The 18,518-nt window shown below is 47.2% G+C and overlaps 1 protein-coding gene across 1 annotated transcript in view; it reads left to right on the top strand.

Moving 5' to 3' along the window:
• Positions 1 to 7,221: 7,221 nt before the first annotated feature.
• The window catches only part of TARS2 (threonyl-tRNA synthetase 2, mitochondrial), a 21,469-nt gene continuing 10,172 nt past the window's right edge, over positions 7,222 to 18,518 (top strand). Inside the window, exons 1-10 of the mRNA XM_023213593.2 lie at positions 7,222 to 7,370; positions 7,712 to 7,908; positions 8,808 to 8,931; positions 10,445 to 10,569; positions 11,865 to 11,982; positions 12,066 to 12,130; positions 12,869 to 12,947; positions 16,900 to 17,046; positions 17,228 to 17,326; positions 17,934 to 18,151. Of these exons, the coding sequence (XP_023069361.2) occupies positions 7,305 to 7,370; positions 7,712 to 7,908; positions 8,808 to 8,931; positions 10,445 to 10,569; positions 11,865 to 11,982; positions 12,066 to 12,130; positions 12,869 to 12,947; positions 16,900 to 17,046; positions 17,228 to 17,326; positions 17,934 to 18,151 (1,238 nt within the window). The 5' untranslated portion in view covers positions 7,222 to 7,304. The remainder of the gene's footprint in view (positions 7,371 to 7,711; positions 7,909 to 8,807; positions 8,932 to 10,444; positions 10,570 to 11,864; positions 11,983 to 12,065; positions 12,131 to 12,868; positions 12,948 to 16,899; positions 17,047 to 17,227; positions 17,327 to 17,933; positions 18,152 to 18,518) is intronic.

Consider the following 18,518-nt stretch of genomic DNA (forward strand, 5'->3'; position numbering starts at 1 on the left):
GGGAACACACCCAGCATGTAGGGTGTACGATTGTACTGGAATCTGGCTCACCCTTTTTTCCTTGTCTCGGGACCTTGACTTGCCCACCTGATTACCCCTAAAGAAGCAACAGCTTTGAAACTTCCTCATTAGGTTTTCTGGGCACGTTATTCATAATTTCCTCTGTCTACTTTTTTTTAATGTAAGCCAATCTTGTATAGCAGGGATGAGTTATGTATGTAGACATAGCAATGCAAACACCATCAGAGTGGGTTTTGGAGTATTGGGGCGTTTCTCATACTTGTTTATGAGTAACTGTATGGACAAGTCCGGTCAGCTGCTGTTCACAATTGCTGAGTAATAGTTCATTGAGACTGCATAGGCAAGGCTATGAGAGGGTCATCGGTAAGAGAGATATCGGCCCTTAAGTAAACATCCTATTCTATCTTCCCCGTGTAGAAGGAAATAGAAGCACTCTAAAGCAAAGAAGCAAGTGCAGTGTAAAACAGTATCAGTTACTTTTGACTAACTGCTGGGGAAAGAAAGGAGAAGCCTTTACTTAGTTACAAGTTTGAGGGGAAGAAGATAAGAAGGCCAACATCTATGTAAAAGTTGATAATTGTAGTTACAGTCAACCCTCCTCGGTATCCATGAGGGATACCAGGTTCCAGGACCCCCATGGATACCAAAATCCACAGATGCTCAAGTCCCTTACATACAATGGCATAGTATTTATTTGCATATAACCTACACACATCGTCCAGTAAATTTTAAATCATCTCTAGATTACTAATACCTAATACAATGTAAGTGCTATGTACATAGTTGTATACAGTATCGGTTTTGAAATTTGTGTTACTTTTTAATTATTTTTATTACCTTCCCCCCCCCCCAATACTTTTGTTCTGTGGTTGGTTGAATCCACAGATGCAGAATCCCCAGACAGAGCCAACCATATATTTTCTTTTTTAAATTTTATGTTTTTCTATCCTTTGTTCACAGCTAGGGAAGAATCAAAAATTGAGAATACAGATATGGGTGGAGGGGCTAGTGAGTTCTTCAATGCCAAGTGAGGAAACACAAATACAGGCTGGGCGTGCTGGCTCACGCTTGTAATCACAGCACTTAGGGAGGCTGAGGTGGGCAGATCACTTGAGATCAGGAGTTCGAGACCAACCTGGACAATATGACAAAGCCGTGTCTATTAAAAATACAAAAATTGGGGCTAGGTGCGGTGGCTCACGCTTGTAATCCCAGCACTTTGGGAGGCCAAGGCCGGTGGATCACGAGGTCAGGAGTTCAAGACCAGCCTGGCCAACATGGTGAAACCCCATCTCTACTAAAAATACAAAAATCAGCTGGGCGTGGTGGTGCGTGCCTGTAATCCCAACTACTCAGGAGGCTGAGGCAGAAGAATTGCTTAAATGTGGGAGGCGGAGGTTGCAGTAAGCCATGATCGCACCACTGCATTCCAGCCTGGGTGACAGAGCAAAACTCTGTCTCCGGGGAGGGGGACAGGAAATTAGCCAGGTGTGGTGGCATGCACCTGTGATCCCATCTACTTGGGAGGCTGAGGCAGGAGAATCACTTGAACCGGGGAAGCAGAGGTTGCAGTGAGCCAAGATCGTGCCACTGCATTCCAGCCTGGGCGACAGAGCGAGACTCCGTCTCAAAAGGAAAACACAAATGCAGGTTGCAGGTTTTTATGTTTGACTTGAGAGTTAGCTAAACCAGTCTACCCTGGACATGTTCAGGGTCATGGTAAATTGGATGTTCCAGCAATGTTCCTTCCTCATCCCCATTGTGCCCCCTTGTTTTTGAGAATTACTCAAATGCTTTGCCACATGATTTGTGGGAGATGAGAGAAAAGGACTTGAAACTTGCTACATTTTTCTTGGGGTGTTTCAGTTGGAATGGGTAGAAAGGAGACGGACAGCATCCCTTTCCTCTGTTTCTCCCTCCTCCCTGGCTAACAGTCCTTTGCACCTACAAGAGACAACACTTAAAATAGTCATTGGCAAGGGCAAAAGTGATTAGGAAATGATTTGAAATCTTGATTACTTAGAAGTGGGCCTCAGTTGTATGCAGGTTGAGCATGCCAAATCCAAAGTCCAAAATCTGACACCAACATGACACTCAAAGGAAATGCTCATTGGAGGATTTCAGATTTTTAGATTAGGGATGCTCAACCAATAAGTATAATGCAAATATTCCAAAATCTGAAAAGATTCAAAATCAGACACTTCTGGTCTCAAATATTTCAGATAAGGATATTCAACCTGTATTTCCTTCTACAGATGTTATCTAGGATCTTCTTTTAGAGTACTTTGTCCTTCCCTTTGTTTTTTACTTTAGCATGGAACCTAAATGGACACATCCCTACCTAGATTAGCTCCTGTGTTTGACAGATCTCCTCTTCTGCCCTGACCTGACAAATCAGTTGTGTAAGAGCTGGGGTGGGAGTGTCTGCTTGTTTTTCTACAGCCCCAAGAGATGTTCTGGGAAGGGAAATCTTAGTAGAGATTTTAGGTGAGCCCAAAGTTTTGTTTTCAAAGTCAAAGTTCAATTTATCCATGCTCCTGACAGAAAGCTTTCACCTCTTTACTCACTGAGCAAACGTCGCTGAACATTCTCTCCCATTGTGGCTTTTTTTTAATAGAGACAGGGTCATGCTATGTTGCCCAGGTTGGTCTCAAACTCCTGGGCTCAAGCAGTCCTCCTGCCTCAGCCTCCCAAAATCCTGGAATTACAGACATGAGGCACCGTTCCTGGCCACATTGTGGCATTTTATTTTATTGATTTTATTTTTATTTATTTTATTTTATTTTTTGAGATGGAGTACCACCCTTTTTTGCCCAGGCTGGAGTGCAATGGCGAAATCTTGGCTCACTGCAACCTCTGTCTCCCAGGTTCAAACAATTCTTCTGCCTCAGTCTCCCAAGTAGCTGGGATTATAGGCATGTGCCACCACGCCTGGCTATTTTTTTTTTTTTTTTGTATTTAGTAGAGACAGGGTTTCACCATGTTGGTCACGCTGGTCTCAAACTCTTGACCTCAGGTGATCCACCCACCTCGACCTCCCAAACGACTAGGATTACAGGCGTGAGCCATTGCGCCTGGCCTGATTTTATTTTATTTTAGTATGTATGTATGTATGTATTTTGAGATGGAGTTTCGCTCTTGTCGCCCAGGCTGGAGTGCAATGGTGCAATCTCGGCTCACTGCAACCTCCACCTCCTGGTTCAAGCAATTCTGCCTCAGCCTCCCCTGTAGCTGGGATTACAGGCGCCCACCACCACACCCGGCTAATTTTTGTATTTTTAGTAGAGACGGAGTTTCGCCATGTTGACCAGGCTAGCCTCAAACTCCTGGCCTCAGTGATCTGCCTGCCTTGGCTTCCCAAAGTGCTGGGATTACGGGCATGAGCCACCAGGGCCAGCCCTTTTATTGTTGAGACGGGGGTCTCACTCTGTTGTACATGCTGGAGTGCAGTGTTACAATCATAGCTGTCACCCAACTCCTGGGCTGCAGCAACTCTCACCTCAGCCTTCTGAGTGGCTGGGACTATAGGCATGCACCACCACGCCCAGCTAATTTTTTTACTTCTTTGAGGATCATTTTCCTGTTTTAAAGGGAGTATACTTGACATAGTTGTTTTAGGAATTAAGTGAAATAGTGAAAGCATAGCACTGGGTGTTCAGTAGTATTCTAGGGTGGAGGGGCAACAACCCAAGTTTTAAGAATAGATGTTTCAAGCCAGGCGTGGTGGCTCACACCTGTAATCCCAGCACTTTGGGAGGCTGAGGTGGGTGGATCACCTGAGGTCAGGAGTTCAAGACCAGCCTGGTCAACATGGTGAAACCCCATCTCTACTAAAAATACAAAAAATCAGCCAGGCATGGTGGCGGGCACCTGTAATCCCAGCTACTTGGGAGGCTGAGGCAGGACAATCACTTGAACCTGGGAGTTGGAGGTTGCAGTGAGCCAAGATAGTGCCATTGCACTCCAGCCTGGGCAACGAGTGAAACTCCGTCTCAAAAAACAAAACACAGGCTGGGTGCAGTGGTTCATGCCTGTAATCCCAGCACTTTGGGAGGCCAACGTGGTCGGATCACGAGGTCAGGAGTTTGAGACACCCTGACATGGTGAAACCCTGTCTCTACTAAAAATACAAACATTAACTGAGCATGGTGGCACACGCCTGTAATCCCAACTATTCAGCAGGCTGAGGCAGGAGAATCACTTGAACCCGGGAGGCAGAGGTTGCAGTGAGCCAAGATAGCGCCATTGCACTCAAGCCTCAGTGACAGAGCAAGACTGATTCAAAAAAAAAGTTAGCTGGGTGTGGTGGCATGCACCTGTAATCCCAGCTACTGGGGAGGGTGAGACAGGAGGATCACTTGATCTCAGGAGGAGGAGGTTGCAGTGAGCTGAGATCATGCCACTGTACTCCAGCCTGGGCAACAGAGCAAGACTCCACCTCAAGAAAAATAAAAAAAAAGAATAGATGTTTCCTAAGCTAACAGATTAAAATTCCCCAATACTAAGGCATATGCTAGTCACAAGTCCGAAGTTGTAGAAGAACCAGTAACTCATGAATTGGCCTTAGCTTGCTCTTGCACTTGCTTACTTGCTTGCTTGCTTCTTACAGAGGGCGGATGGAATAACTCAGCATTCCTTCCTTCCTCCACTGCAACACAAGTTACATAGGTGATGATGTGGTAGTTGATTGATCAGCATCCCCTCAGCACCTAGCTCATTGCATTGCACACAGTAAGCAGTCAGTAAATGATGGATGAGTATAAGGAGTTACCGTCTCAGGGTAGCCTGGTTATTTTACCATCCCTTTACTATTCTAACAAAAGAGGACAAGGTAGAATGATTAAAGGGATGATGTCAGTGTCTGTTTCCTTTGGAGCATCAAATCAATACCATGATTGGTATATACCCTTTCTGAATGCCATTTTAAAATTCTTAACTACCTTCTCCCAACCACACACACACAAGTTATCTTCCTCTCCCACACTCTTGTCTCTTTCTCTTTGTATTTCAGGGTGTCTAACATACCAGAAGATGGACCCAAGATCCATAGAGGCGCTTGTGACTCAGATCAACTGCCCTCCCCAGGAAACCTGGTCTCTCTGGAAACCTTGATTAAACTGCTTTTTCTGACACCTCTTCCTCTACAACCCTTGATTGTATCACCATTGAAACTTCAGAACCAATTCTAACCATCCTCACCTCCAGGACTAATGGGAATTACTGACAGCCTGATGGCTACCCCCAAGTCAGTTTCCCTTCATACTTTACTACAAATCTGACCATGTTCCCATATTTACTGAGTAAACTTGATGAAATTTACCTAGTCCTGTGTCCTAGATGTATCAGGGAGAGGGAAGAGAAAGGATAAAGGGAGTTGAGAGCTGGGATAGGAATTAGAGGCAAAGGGCTTATGTAGGGAGCAGAGAGCTAAAATTCTAGTCAAGCACCTCTTTCTGAGGTGATGGGGGAGTATACTGGGAGTGAACTCTACTAGAGAAAGCATGGTGTGGTAAAAGAGAGCCAGGCTTGGATTCAGAAATCACCATCAGCACTTGCTGTTTGACCTTAAATTCCTCATCTGTAAGACTGAAAGGTCTCGGCCGGGCGTGGTCGCTCACGCCTATAATCCCAGCACTTTGGGAAGCTGAGGCAGGTGGATCACCTGATGTCGGGAATTCGAGACCAGCCTGATCAACATGGAGAAACCCTGTCTCTACTAAAAATACAAAATTAGCTGGGCCTGGGGTGGCACATGCCTGTAATCCCAGCTACTCGGGAGGCTGAGGCAGGAGAATCGCTTGAACCTGGAAGCCAGAGGTTGCGGTTAGCTGAGATTGCTCCATTGCACTCCAGCCTGGGCAACAAGAGCGAAGCTCCGTCTCAAAAAAAAAAAGAAAGAAAGAAAGAAAAAAGATTAAAAGGTCTGTAAAGTCCCTATTAAGCACCATGAGTATAAAGGGACTCAAACTGACCTCTGCAGATTCTTGGTTCCAGACTTTTTTTTTGAGATGAAGTCTCACTCTTGTCCCCCAGGCTGGAGTGCATGGCGTGATCTCGGTTCACTGCAACCTCCGCCTCCCGGGTTCAAGCGATTCTTCTGCCTCAGTCTCCCTAGTGGCTGGGATTACAGGCACCCGCCACCAAACCCGGCTAATTTTTGTATTTTTAGTAGAGACGGGGTTTCACCATGTTGGCCAGGCTGGTCTAGAACTCCTCACCTCAGGTGATCCACCCGCCTCGGCCTCCCAAAGTGCTGGGATTACAGCGTGAGCCACCGCACGGCCATCTTTGCTCCAGCTTTAAAGTGGTTACATTTACCTGTAGTCTCAGCTACTCCCTAGGCTGAGGTGGTCAGTTGAGCCCAGGAGGTCGAGACTGCAGTGAGCCATGATTGTAACCCTGCACTCCAGCCTGGGCAACGGTGAGACCTTGTCTCAAAAATAAAAAATAAAACTGTTACACTCATTTATCATAATAGCTTCTTGTTGCTTTTGCCCGTTACCAAAAACCACGGGCCACACTAGACGATTTATGTAAAATTTAACTCAACAATTGGGAGTAACGCTATTCTCATTTTATAGTTGAGAAAATTGAGGCTTAGAGAAATTAAGTAGGTCAGGCAAGGTGGCTCACGCCTGTAATTCCACAGCTTTGGGAGGCCGGGAGTGGGTGGCAAAGGGCGGGGGTTGCTTGAGCCCAGGAGTTCGAGACTACCCTGGCCAACATAGTGAGACCCCCCCCCCCACCTCCATCCCTGGTCTCTATTAAATAAATATGAGAAGTTAAATAATCTTCCCAAAATTACATAGTTAATGGCAGATCCAGAATTTACACAAGGTCTAGTTCCCCAGTCTATGCTCTTAAGTTTTGTTACTTGCTGTAAGGACCATGTAAAATAAAATGTATAGTTAAAGGGAAATTACTAACTACCATTTCCTGTCTGTTTTTCTCCCACTCTCGCCCTCAAAAGTTCACCTACCCTTGTCCTCAAAGCCACAGGACACATAATTGCTATTTTTGGGTTTCAGCTGAAACGCCACGGGTCTGGGGGCGGATAGCGAGGGTGTGTTACACTTTCGGTCTTCCGGTCAACCGGAACCACTCACACCGCTGCTCGTGCTGTGTGGGGTGTACCTCTTCGGAGTTCCTGGAGGTGGTGCCAGACTAGAGTGGCAGCTGTAGTAACCAATAGACACGGACTTTGTTGGACCAGAAACCAATGAAGAATTATGTGTAGGAGAAGCGGCGATAATCTGAGGATGTAGGCACGGGTGTAAAGGAACATGGGACTGTATCAGAGGTGGCGGCGGCTCCGGCTCCAAGGTTTACAGGCTTGCAGGCTACACACGGTGCGTGAGGCACCCCCAAAGTTCCGATCCTCATCAGACCCAGCCCAGCCGAAGCCCCCAAATTTTTATGTTAACCCAGCCTCACGCCACTCCTCCTCTCCCTGGTCCTCGGAGTCCCCAGAAAAGGTCTCATATTTAAACTCGTTATCTAATTCTCGAGTTAGCCGTCTGGGGAGCGCAGAGCTTGAAGGGCCCCCCGCGTAGGGGCTGTATCACCCAGTCCCCTTAAAGAGTAGGAATTCGGACGAAGTCCACTTTACCATCCCAAAGTGCCATCATCCCCAATTCTAAGAAAGAATGATGGGACGTGTGTTAACCTGCTAATATATCTTTCCCTCCAGGCAGTTGTGTCGACCCCTCCGCGCTGGTTGGCAGAGCGGCTTGGCCTTTTTGAGGAGCTGTGGTCTGCTCAGGTAAAGAGATTAGCAAGCGTAGCACAGAAGGAACCCCGGACTATTAAGATAACACTTCCTGGAGGTCAGAAAATTGATGCTGTGGCATGGAACACAACCCCCTACCAACTAGCCCGGCAGATCAGGTAACAGGCCCATCCTGTAACTACCAGGATTATCCTTCTGCCCTTTTACTTTCTCTTCTCTTGAGCCGGGGAAGAAAACTTGGTCTGCTTGTTTCTGTTCCATCCCCATCAAGATAACCTTTCCCGAAGATTTTGTTTTTGTTTTTTTGTTGTTGTTGTTTTATAGAGACAGGGTCTCTCCATGTTACCCAGGCTAGTCTTGAACTCCTGGGCGCAAGCAATCCTTCCATCTCAGCCTTCCAAAGTGCTGGGATTACAGGCATGAGCCACCAAACCTGGCCTGAGATTTGTTTTATCTGTATTAGTTTCTGCATCAGAGTCTCTGTCCTTTCATTGGAGAAAGAAATGAAAGCTTCTGTTGCTCTGGTAACTCATTTCACCTTTGCAAGTTTATAGTTGCTGAGAGATGAGCAACTTTCTCCCCACTGTGGATTGTAACCCTGTCTTTTTTACATCATTAATTTACTTTTTAATAATTGATACATAATAATTGAACATATGAATGGGGTATATGTGATGTTTTGATACATGCATACAATATGTAATTATCAAATCCGGGTGTTCAGGATATCTGTTACCCCAAATATTTATCAGTTCTTTGTATTGGGACCATTTCAAATCTTCTAGCTATTTTGAAATATACAACAAATTATTATTAACTGTATTCACCCTACTCTGCTGTGGAACATTAGAGCATATTCCTTCCGTCTAACTCTATTTTTGTACCCATTAGCTAACCTCTTAATCTCCCCTCCCCCATCCTTCCCAGCCTCTGGTAACTATCACTCTATTCTCTACCACTGTGAGATCAACTTTTTAAACTCCTATATAGGAATCAGAACATGTGGTATTTTCCTTTTTGTGCCTTTTTTCTTCATCCCCACCTCCCACTGCTGAAGTTCAACACTGGCAGATACTGCAGTGGCTGCTCAAGTGAACGGAGAACCTTATGATCTGGAGCGGCCCTTGGAGACAGATTCTGACCTCAGATTTCTGACATTCGATTCCCCAGAGGGGAAAGCAGTAAGTTTCTTTCTTATCAGGAATGCAGTGACTACTAAACCAAGAGATATAGCAGGAAATTCTAACATTTTATTCATTTGCCTCAGTTTCTCCATTTGCAGTTGGGAAGAAGACCTATCACAGACTGTCTTGACTGACTATTTCTGGTTAGGAAACTTATGGTGAAAGTTTTTAACTTAGCTTCGATCTATTAAGCAAACATTTGTGCTAGTGAAAGGGAGAGGGATGATTTGTTGAAAAACAAAAGGATAAATATGTAAATTCAGCCTCCTCAACTTCTGAGCACATACATTATAAGTCATCTGTAATGTATATTCAATTCTCACATGGCTTATACAGCTGAGCACACAACCTGGTCATCTCCCCACCTTGTCTTCTTCATGTCAGCTCAGGTAATGCAGACCTCGCCTATTAGGATCCAGAAAAACAGAGTTCTCCTGCCATCTATGTGTAAATAGTGACCAAATCCAAGAGGAATAGTTGTATTGCACTAGATTCATGGGACAGAAAAAAAATAGGACTAAAAGACCAAACAGAGACCTAAGTAACCACTGTCTTAAGAACATAGCATATTCTGACCAAGCACCGTGGCTCATGCCTATAATCCCAGCACTTTGGGAGGCCAGGCGGGTGGATCATCTGAGGTCAGGAGTTCAAGACCAGCCTGGCCAACATGGTGAAACCCCGTCTCTACTAAAAATATAAAAATTAGCTGGGTGTGGTCGTGAGCACTTGTCATCCCAGCTAATTGAGAGGCTGAGGCAGGAGAATTGCTTGAACCTGGGAGGCGGAGGTTGCAGTGAGCTGAGATCGCGTCATTGTACTCCAGCCTGGGCGACAGAGCAAGACTCCATCTCAAAACAAAACAAAAAAAATTATTCTGAAGCCCTAAAAGCTTATAGGAGCAGCAGAAGACTGGTCTCCAGCTTCTATACTTTGGAACTGGAAAGCACCAAGGATTAAGGGGTGGGGCTGGAGCTTCTATACACTGAAAGAAGAAAAGATACTGGCCTTCTTTCTTTTCTATTCAGTATTTTTTTTTTTTTTTTTTTGAGATGGAGTCTCACTCTGTCACCCAGGGTGGAGTGCAGTGGCATGATATCAGTTCACTACAACTTCCGCCTCCCAGGTTCGAGTGATTCTCCTGCCTCAGCCTCCTGAGTAGTTGGGATTACAGGCGCACACCACCACGCCTGGCTAGTTTTGTATGTTTTAGTAGAGACGATTTCACCATGTTGGCCAGACTGGTCTCGAACTCCTGACCTCAGATGATCCACCTGCCTCGACCTCCTGAAGTGTTGGGGTTACAGGCATGAGCCACTGCGCCCAGCCCTTTTTTTTTTAAGCTTGTTACTTTTTAGTAGATCCCCAAAATCTAGGATCCCCATTTTGTGGTAGTTACTCCTAGAAGAACCATACCAGTTTTCCTACCAGCTTTTGCGAGGAAGAGCTCAGAGATCTAGGGGTTAGGGACAAGTTTATGAACTTATGAACCCCTTTTTTGTCAACCCAGGTGTTCTGGCACTCCAGCACCCATGTCCTGGGGGCAGCAGCTGAACAATTCCTAGGTGCTGTTCTCTGCAGAGGTCCAAGTACAGAATATGGCTTTTACCATGATTTCTTCCTGGGAAAGGAGAGGTGAGTAATGAAAGGAAGGAGGAGAATGATTCTGGGATGGTTTCTGAGGCTCTTTTCAGGGGCCTTGGGCTTGCTCCATTTGGAGGAGGAAGCTGGAGGAGGAGGGTTTCTCTAGGTCTCAATCAACTATGACAGTACCTCCTTCTGTGCTAGTCCCTGTCCCTCTTCTAACTCTGCTTGACATTTACCTTCTGGCCGGGTGCGGTGGCTCAAACCTGTAATCCCAGCACTTTGGGAGGCCAAGACGGGCGGATCACGAGGTCAGGAGATCGAGACCATCCTGGCTAACACGGTGAAACCCCGTCTCTACTAAAAAATACAAAAAAAAAACTAGCCAGGGGAGGTGGCGGGCGCCTGTAGTCCCAGCTACTCGGGAGGCTGAGGCAGGAGAATGGCATAAACCCGGGAGGCGGAGCTTGCAGTGAGCTGAGATCCGGCCACTGTGCTCCAGCCTGGGCAACACAGCGAGACTCCGTCTCAAAAAAAAAAAAAAAGAAATTTACCTTCTTGGCTGGTGCACGTGTAGTCCCAGCTATTTGGGAGGCTGAGGTGGAAGGATCACTTGAGCCTGGGAGGTTGAGGCTGTGGTGAGCCATGATCTTAACCACTGCACCCAGCTTGTGTGACAAAGCAAGACACTCTCTCAAAAAAAAAAAAAAGAGGCCGGGCGCGGTGGCTCAAGCCTGTAATCCCAGCACTTTGGGAGGCCGAGACGGGCGGATCACAAGGTCAGGAGATCAAGACCATCCTGGCTAACCCGGTGAAACCCCGTCTCTACTTAAAAATACAAAAAACTAGCCATGCGAGGTGGCGGGCGCCTGTAGTTCCAGCTACTCGGGAGGCTGAGGCAGGAGAAAAGCGTAAACCCGGGAGGAGGACTTTGCAGTGAGCTGAGATCCGGCCACTGCACTCCAGCCTGCGCGAGAGAGCAAGACTCCGTCTCAAAAAAAAAAAAAAAAGAAAAAGAAAAAGAAGAAAGAAGAAACAACTTACCTTGTTACTTGTTAGCTTTCATAAATTCAAGTTTTACTTAATCTCCCTCATTACTATTGTTCTAACTTTGTCCATCCAGATTTCCTGCATTCAACTTTTAACTTCATGCATAGAGCTTTTTCTGCAGCTGTAATATCTGTTACCTGATTTCCTATTTATATTTTCTCTGAGTTTGTCTTTTTTTGCCTATAACTCTAGATTTATCCTGAAGGACAGGACCTTGCCCCCTAGCCAACAGGTTTGTCACCCAGGTGATTGATGTACCTCATAGGATGCAACCCAACCAATTCTCCTCTTTCCAGGACAATCCGGGGCTCAGAGCTGCCTGTTTTGGAGCAGATTTGCCAGGAACTTACAGCTGCTGCTCAACCCTTCCGGAGGCTAGAGGCTTCACGGGATCAGCTTCGCCAGCTGTTCAAGGTGGGGTGGAGGGAAGAGGTGGCTCTTCCAGGACATCTTTGTGGGAATAAACACTTCTTCAATCTCCCTTCTACCTTTTTCAGGATAACCCCTTCAAGCTTCACTTGATCGAGGAGAGAGTGACAGGTCCAACAGCAACAGTATATGGGTAAGAATTGTCAAGATTAAAGCAAACGGAGAGGTGGGGAAGCACTGAAAAAGGCCAGAAATGTGATAAGGGAAGAAAGAAGATAATTTGTGTTGATCCAGAAAAAGAAATGGGAATGGGAATTGATTTTTTTTTTCGTTTTTTTTTTGAGATGGAGTCTTGCTCTGTCTCCCAGGCTGGAGTGCGGTAGCGCAGTCTCGGTTCACTGCAACCTCCGCCTCCCGGGTTCAAGTGATTCTCCTGCCTTAGCCTCCAGAGTGGCTGGGATTATAGGCATGTGCCACCATGCCTGGCTAATTTTTTTTTTTTTGAGAGAGAGTTTCGTTCTGTTGCCCAGGCTGGAATGCAGTGGCATGATCTCGACTCACTGCATCCTCTGTCTCCCGGATTCAAACAATTCTTCTGCCTCGGCCTCCTGAGTAACTGGAACCACAGGCGCGCACCACCATGCCTGGCTAATTTTTATATTTTTAGTAGAGACAGTGTTTCACCATATTGGCCAGGCTGCTCTCAAACTCCTGACCTCGTGATCTGCCCACCTTGGCCTCCCAAAGTGCTGGGATTATAGACATGAGCCACTGCGCCCTGCCAGAGAATGGATTTTTATCTGCCATTGCCCTCTCTCAGTAGGACAGTTCCTTTCTGTTCACCTCTTTCTGTCAGCTAAAGACCATGAGAGGGAGAAAGCTAGAAGCTAAAGATTCTGAAAATCACTAACTGGCCTCTTCTTTCTCCCAGGTGTGGCACATTGGTTGACCTTTGCCAGGGCCCCCACCTTCGGCATACTGGACAGATTGGAGGACTGAAGCTGCTATCGGTCAGTTGTGGAACAGAGTTAGGTTAAGATTCCTATTTTCAGCCGGGCATGGTGGCGCACACGTGTAATCCCAGCACTTCAGGAGGCCAAGGCAGGTGGATCATGAGGTCAGGAGTTTGAGACCAGCCTGGCCAATATGGTGAAACCCCATCTCTACTAAAAATACAAAAATTAGCTGGGCGTGGTGGTGTGCACCTGTAGTCCTAGCTGCTCAGGAGGCTGAGACAGGAGAATCGCCTGAACCTGGGAGGTGGAGGTTGTAGTGAGCCAAGATTGCGCTACTGCACTCCAGCCTGGGCAACAGAGTGAGACTCCATCTCAAACAAAAAAAAAATTCCTGTTTTCACAGGGATGAGCAGGAGAATCTGAAGGTGATCCTTTCTGTTGGCCCTTTTTAAAAAATTTTTTTTTTGAGACTGAGTCTCTCTCTGTCACCCAGGCTGGAGTGCAGTGGCATGATCTCGGCTCACTGGAAGCTCCACCTCCCAGATTCAAGCGATTCTCCTACCTCAGCCTCCCGAGTAGCTGGGATAACAGGTGCGCACTACCACGCCTGGCTACTTTTTATATTTTTAGTAGAGACAGGGTTTCACCATGTTGGCCAGGGTGATCTCAAGTGATCTTCTCTCCTCGGCCTCCCAAAGTGCTGGGATTACAGGCATGAGCCACTGCGCCTGGCCCTGTGAGCCCTTTTTTTACTCTCATAAGCTAAGCAGGGAATACAGGAGAAAGAAACTTTGTCTCCACATTCTAAAAACCCCAGTTTGATGGCACATACTGTACAGCCTGCTAGGGCCCAGAAGCCAATTCAGATGCCCTAATATGATGTCATTATTAAAGGGGGGTGGAGAAGGAGGGTGTGAGCAAGCTGGATGGGTCATACAGGGAAGGGTCGTAGAGAGAGGGGGCGTGGTCCAGGAGGAAGATGAACACCATTTGACAGGCACAGGGAGAATACCTTTAGTGAAGGGCATGCTTTTTATGAGAATAGTGTTCTGCATGGTGGCTCACACCTGTAATCCCAACACTTCGGGAATCCGAGGTGGGTGGACCACCTGAGGTCGGGAGTTCAAGACCAGCCTGACCAACATGGAGAAACCCTGTCTCTACTAAAAATACAAAATTAACTGGGCGTGGTGGCACATGCCTGTAATCCCAGCTACTCGCAAGGCTGAGTCAGGAGAATCGCTTAAACCCGGGAGGTGGAGGTTGTGGTGATCCAAGATCACGCCATTGCACTCCAGCCTGGGCAACAAGAGCAAAACTCCATCTCAAAAAAAAAAAAAAGAAAAGAAAGGAAAATACTGTTCTGGACAAGATGAGTTACTAGATGGAATGGGATGAGTTGCAAGGGAGCAAGGGGAAATGCAGAAGTGTACAGCAAAAAGCTCTGAACTTAGGCTGGGCATGGTGGCTCATGCCTGTAATCCCAGCACTTTGGGAGGCCAAGGTGGGTGGATCACTTGAGATCAGCCTGGCCAACATGGCGAAACCCTATGGTGCAGTGGCCTTGGATAAATCTTACTTGGTTTCCCCATCTATAAAATGAGCCTATTAATTCCTTTTTGTCCTACCAGTAAATTCACATCGTAAAGATAACGAAAACCAGGTCGGGCGTGGTGACTCACACCTGTAATCCCAGCACTTTGGGGTAACTGAGGCAGGCGGATCACTTGAGGTCAGGAGTTCGAGACCAGCCTGGCCAACATGTTGAAACCCCGTCTCTACTAAAAATACACAAATTAGCTGGGTGTGCTGGCCTACGCCTATAATCCCAGCTACCAAGAAGGCTGAGGCAGGAGAGTCACTTGAACTCTGCCAGGAGGCAGAGGTTAGAGTGAGCTGAGATTGTGCCACTGCATTCCAGCCTGGGCCATAGAGCGAGACAACGTCTGAAAAATAAATAAATAAATAAAAGATAATCAAAAACAACTAATGCAGGAGAAAGAAAAGTTAAAAAGTGCTATAAAATATAGACGGCCGGGCGCGGTGGCTCAAACCTGTAATCCCAGCACTCTGGGAGGCCGAGATGCGCAGATCACGAGGTCAGGAGATCGAGACCATCCTGGTGAACACGGTGAAACCCCGTCTCTACTAAAAAATACCAAAACTAGCCGGGCGAGGTGGTGGGCGCCTGTAGTCCCAGCTACTCGGGAGGCTAAGGCAGGAGAATGGCATAAACCGGGGAGGTGGAGCTTGCAGCGAGCTGAGATCCGGCCACTGCACTCCAGCCTGGGCGACAGAGCGAGACTCTGTCTCAAAAAAAATAAAATAAAATAAAATATAAACTGTTGGCCAGGTGCAGTGGTTCACACGTGTAATCCCAACACTTTGGGAGGCCAACTTGGGTGGATAACTTGAGCTCAGGAGTTCAAGACCAGCCTGGCCAACATGATGAAACCCCATCACTACTAAAAATAAAAAATTAGCTGGGCATGATGGTGTGCACCTGTAGTCCCAGCTACTCAGGAGGCTGAGGCAGGAGAATCGCTTGAACTGGAAGGCAGAGGTTGCATTGAGCCAAGATCACACCACTGCACTCTAGCCTGGGCAGCAGAGTAAGACTCTGGTTCAAAAAATATACATATAGGGGCCAGGCGCAATGGCTCATGCCTGTAATCCCAACACTTTGGGAGGCTGAGGTGAATCACGAGGTAAGGAGATCGAGACCATCCTGGCTAACACAGTGAAACCCCATCTCTACTAAAAATACAAAAAATTAGTTGGGTGTGGTGGCAGTGGCCTGTAGTCCCAGCTACTCGGGAGGCTGAGGCAGGAGAATGGTGTGAACCTAGGAGGTGGAGCTTGTAGTGAGCCGAGATCGCGCCACTGCGCTCCAACCTGGGTGACAGATAGATAACACACACACATACACACACATATAGGCTGTTTCTCATTAGTACTGTTTAACAGTTTTATTTTATTTTATTTTTCTTTTTTTGAGACAGAGTCTCACTCTGTTGCCCAGGCTGGAGTGCAGTGGCCTAATCTCAGCTCACTGCAACCTCCACCTGCCAGGTTCAAGCGATTCTCCTGCCTCAGCCTCCTGAATAGCTGTGATTACAGACGCACACCACCACGCCTGGCTATTTTTTGTATTTTTAGTACAGACAAGGTTTCACCATGTTGGTCAGGCTGGTCTCGAACTCCTGACCTTGTGATCCACCCGCCTCAGCCTCCCAAAGTGCTGGGAATACAGGTGTGAGCCACCATGCCCAGCCTTTCATTAGTATTGTTAAAGGAGACAGCAGGCACAGGCTTTTGGATTTCTTGTGGCCAGGAATGGGATATGGTATAGAAGACTGACTTTTCTTTTTTTTTTTTTTTTTTTTTTGAGGCGGAGTCTTGCTCTGTCGCCCGGACTGGAGTGCAGTGGCCGGATCTCAGCTTAGTGCAAGCTCCGCCTCCCAGGTCTAAGCCATTCTCCTGCCTCAGCCTCCCGAGTAGCTGAGACTACAGGCGCCCGCCACCTCGCCTGGCTAGTTTTTGTATTTTTAGTAGAGACGGGGTTTCACCGTGTTAGCCAGGATGGTCTCGATCCCCTAACCTCGTGATCCGCCCGTGAAGACTGACTTTTCTAGCAGCTGTATAGGATATTGATAATTGGAGGAATAAAGTGACATTTGACCAGAGCTTATGGTTACTCCTCTAAACAGTCATTGATTAGATGGGAAGGAACTAAGTAAAGGGGAAGTAAGAATGGGGAGAAAAAGAGATGGCAAGGTAAGGTTAGACTTGACCAGGTTGGATGTAGGAATCAAGAGTTAGGCGATTTCAACACTGTAATCTAGAAGAAAGGTGTCTAGAGGATGGAGGTGTTCATCCTACTGGTGGGATTGTTGTCAAGAGGCATACCTGTGACACTTAACACTGAGAGTATCATATGAGTCTTGAAAAAGGTTGGGGGCCTTCAGTCCTCATCTTTCCTTTGATCCCCTATGTCCTCACACAGAACTCATCATCCTTATGGAGGTCTTCAGGGGCCCCAGAGACACTGCAGAGAGTGTCAGGGATTTCCTTCCCTACAACAGAATTGCTGAGGGCCTGGGAAGCATGGAGGGAGGAAGCAAAATTGCGGGACCACCGGCGCATTGGGAAGGTACAGAGATTGGGAAGATAGGGAGGGATGGTGATAAGGGTTGGAGAGAGATGACGCAACCTGATTATGAAATTGGGAGCAGATTCAGTCACATAGACTGAGCAGCTCCGTCAGTTGTTTTGAGTTCCAAAGCCACCTCCTTGCCCTTGAAGTGACCCAATATTGCTATTCCTGACCCCAGGAACAGGAGCTCTTCTTCTTCCATGAACTGAGCCCTGGGAGCTGCTTCTTCCTGCCACGAGGGACGAGGGTGTATAATGCACTAGTGGCATTTATCAGGGTAAGGGGACCCAGGTTTAGAGGAAAGAAGACCAGGGTGGGGCTGAGGGCCTAGAAGAAACTAAGGTGTTTGTGTTAAAAGATGGGGGTTGGGGCCGGGCACAGTGGCTCACTCCTGTAATCCTAGCACTTTCGGAGGCCAAGCCGGGAACATGACCTGAGACCAGCCTGGCCAACATGGCAAAACCCCGTCTCTACTAAAACAAATACAAAAAATTAGCTGGGTGTGATGGCAGCACCTGTAGCCCCAGCTACTGGGGAGTCTGAGGCAGGAGAATCCCTTGAACCCGGGAGGGGGAGGTTGCAGTGAACTGAGATCGAGCCACTCCACTCCAGCCTGGGTGATACAGTGAGACTCTGTCTTGAAGAGAAAAAAAAAAAGAGGGGGGCGGTTTGGAATCATAACCATAAATATTGAAAGTGCTGGTGACCTTTAATACTACAATTGTGTGGTCTGCAGTTGGGGAGCATAGAGATGGGACATGGTATTTAATAGGTTGTGGTTGCAATCAGCATGGCCTGAGGGCCCAGGAAGATCACACAACTGACACCCTACCTGGTTTCCTTCCAGTTACTCTGACCTTTCATTTCTGTACCCTCCTCTCCAGGCTGAGTATGCCCGTCGTGGTTTCTCTGAGGTGAAAACTCCCACACTGTTTTCTACTAAACTCTGGGAACAGTCAGGGCACTGGGAGCATTATCAGGAAGACATGTTTGCTGTGCAGCCCCCAGGCTCTGACAGGCCTGCCAGCTCCCAGAGTGATGATTCTACCAGGCGTACGGCAGATATACTCGCCCTCAAGCCCATGAACTGCCCTGCACACTGGTAAGCTGGGAGCTAGGGTTACAATCAAGTTGCTAAATATTAAATAATAGAAAGCACCTTGGGGCCGGGCGCGGTGGCTCAAGCCTGTAATCCCAGCACTTTGGGAGGCCGAAACGGGCGGATCACGAGGTCAGGAGATCGAGACCATCCTGGCTAACACGGTGAATCCCCGTCTCTACTAAAAATACAAAAACTAGCCGGGCGAGGTGGCGGGCACCTGTAGTCCAGCTACTTGGGAGGCTGAGGCAAGAGAATGGCGTAAACCCGGAAGGCAGAGCTTGCAGTGAGCTGAGATCCGGCCACTGCACTCCAGTCTGGGTGATAGAGCGAGACTCCGCCTCAAAAAAAAAAAAAAAAAAAAAAAAGA

Source organism: Piliocolobus tephrosceles, chromosome 1 (assembly GCF_002776525.5).
Source record: "Piliocolobus tephrosceles isolate RC106 chromosome 1, ASM277652v3, whole genome shotgun sequence".
Taxonomy (NCBI): Eukaryota; Metazoa; Chordata; class Mammalia; order Primates; family Cercopithecidae; genus Piliocolobus; species Piliocolobus tephrosceles.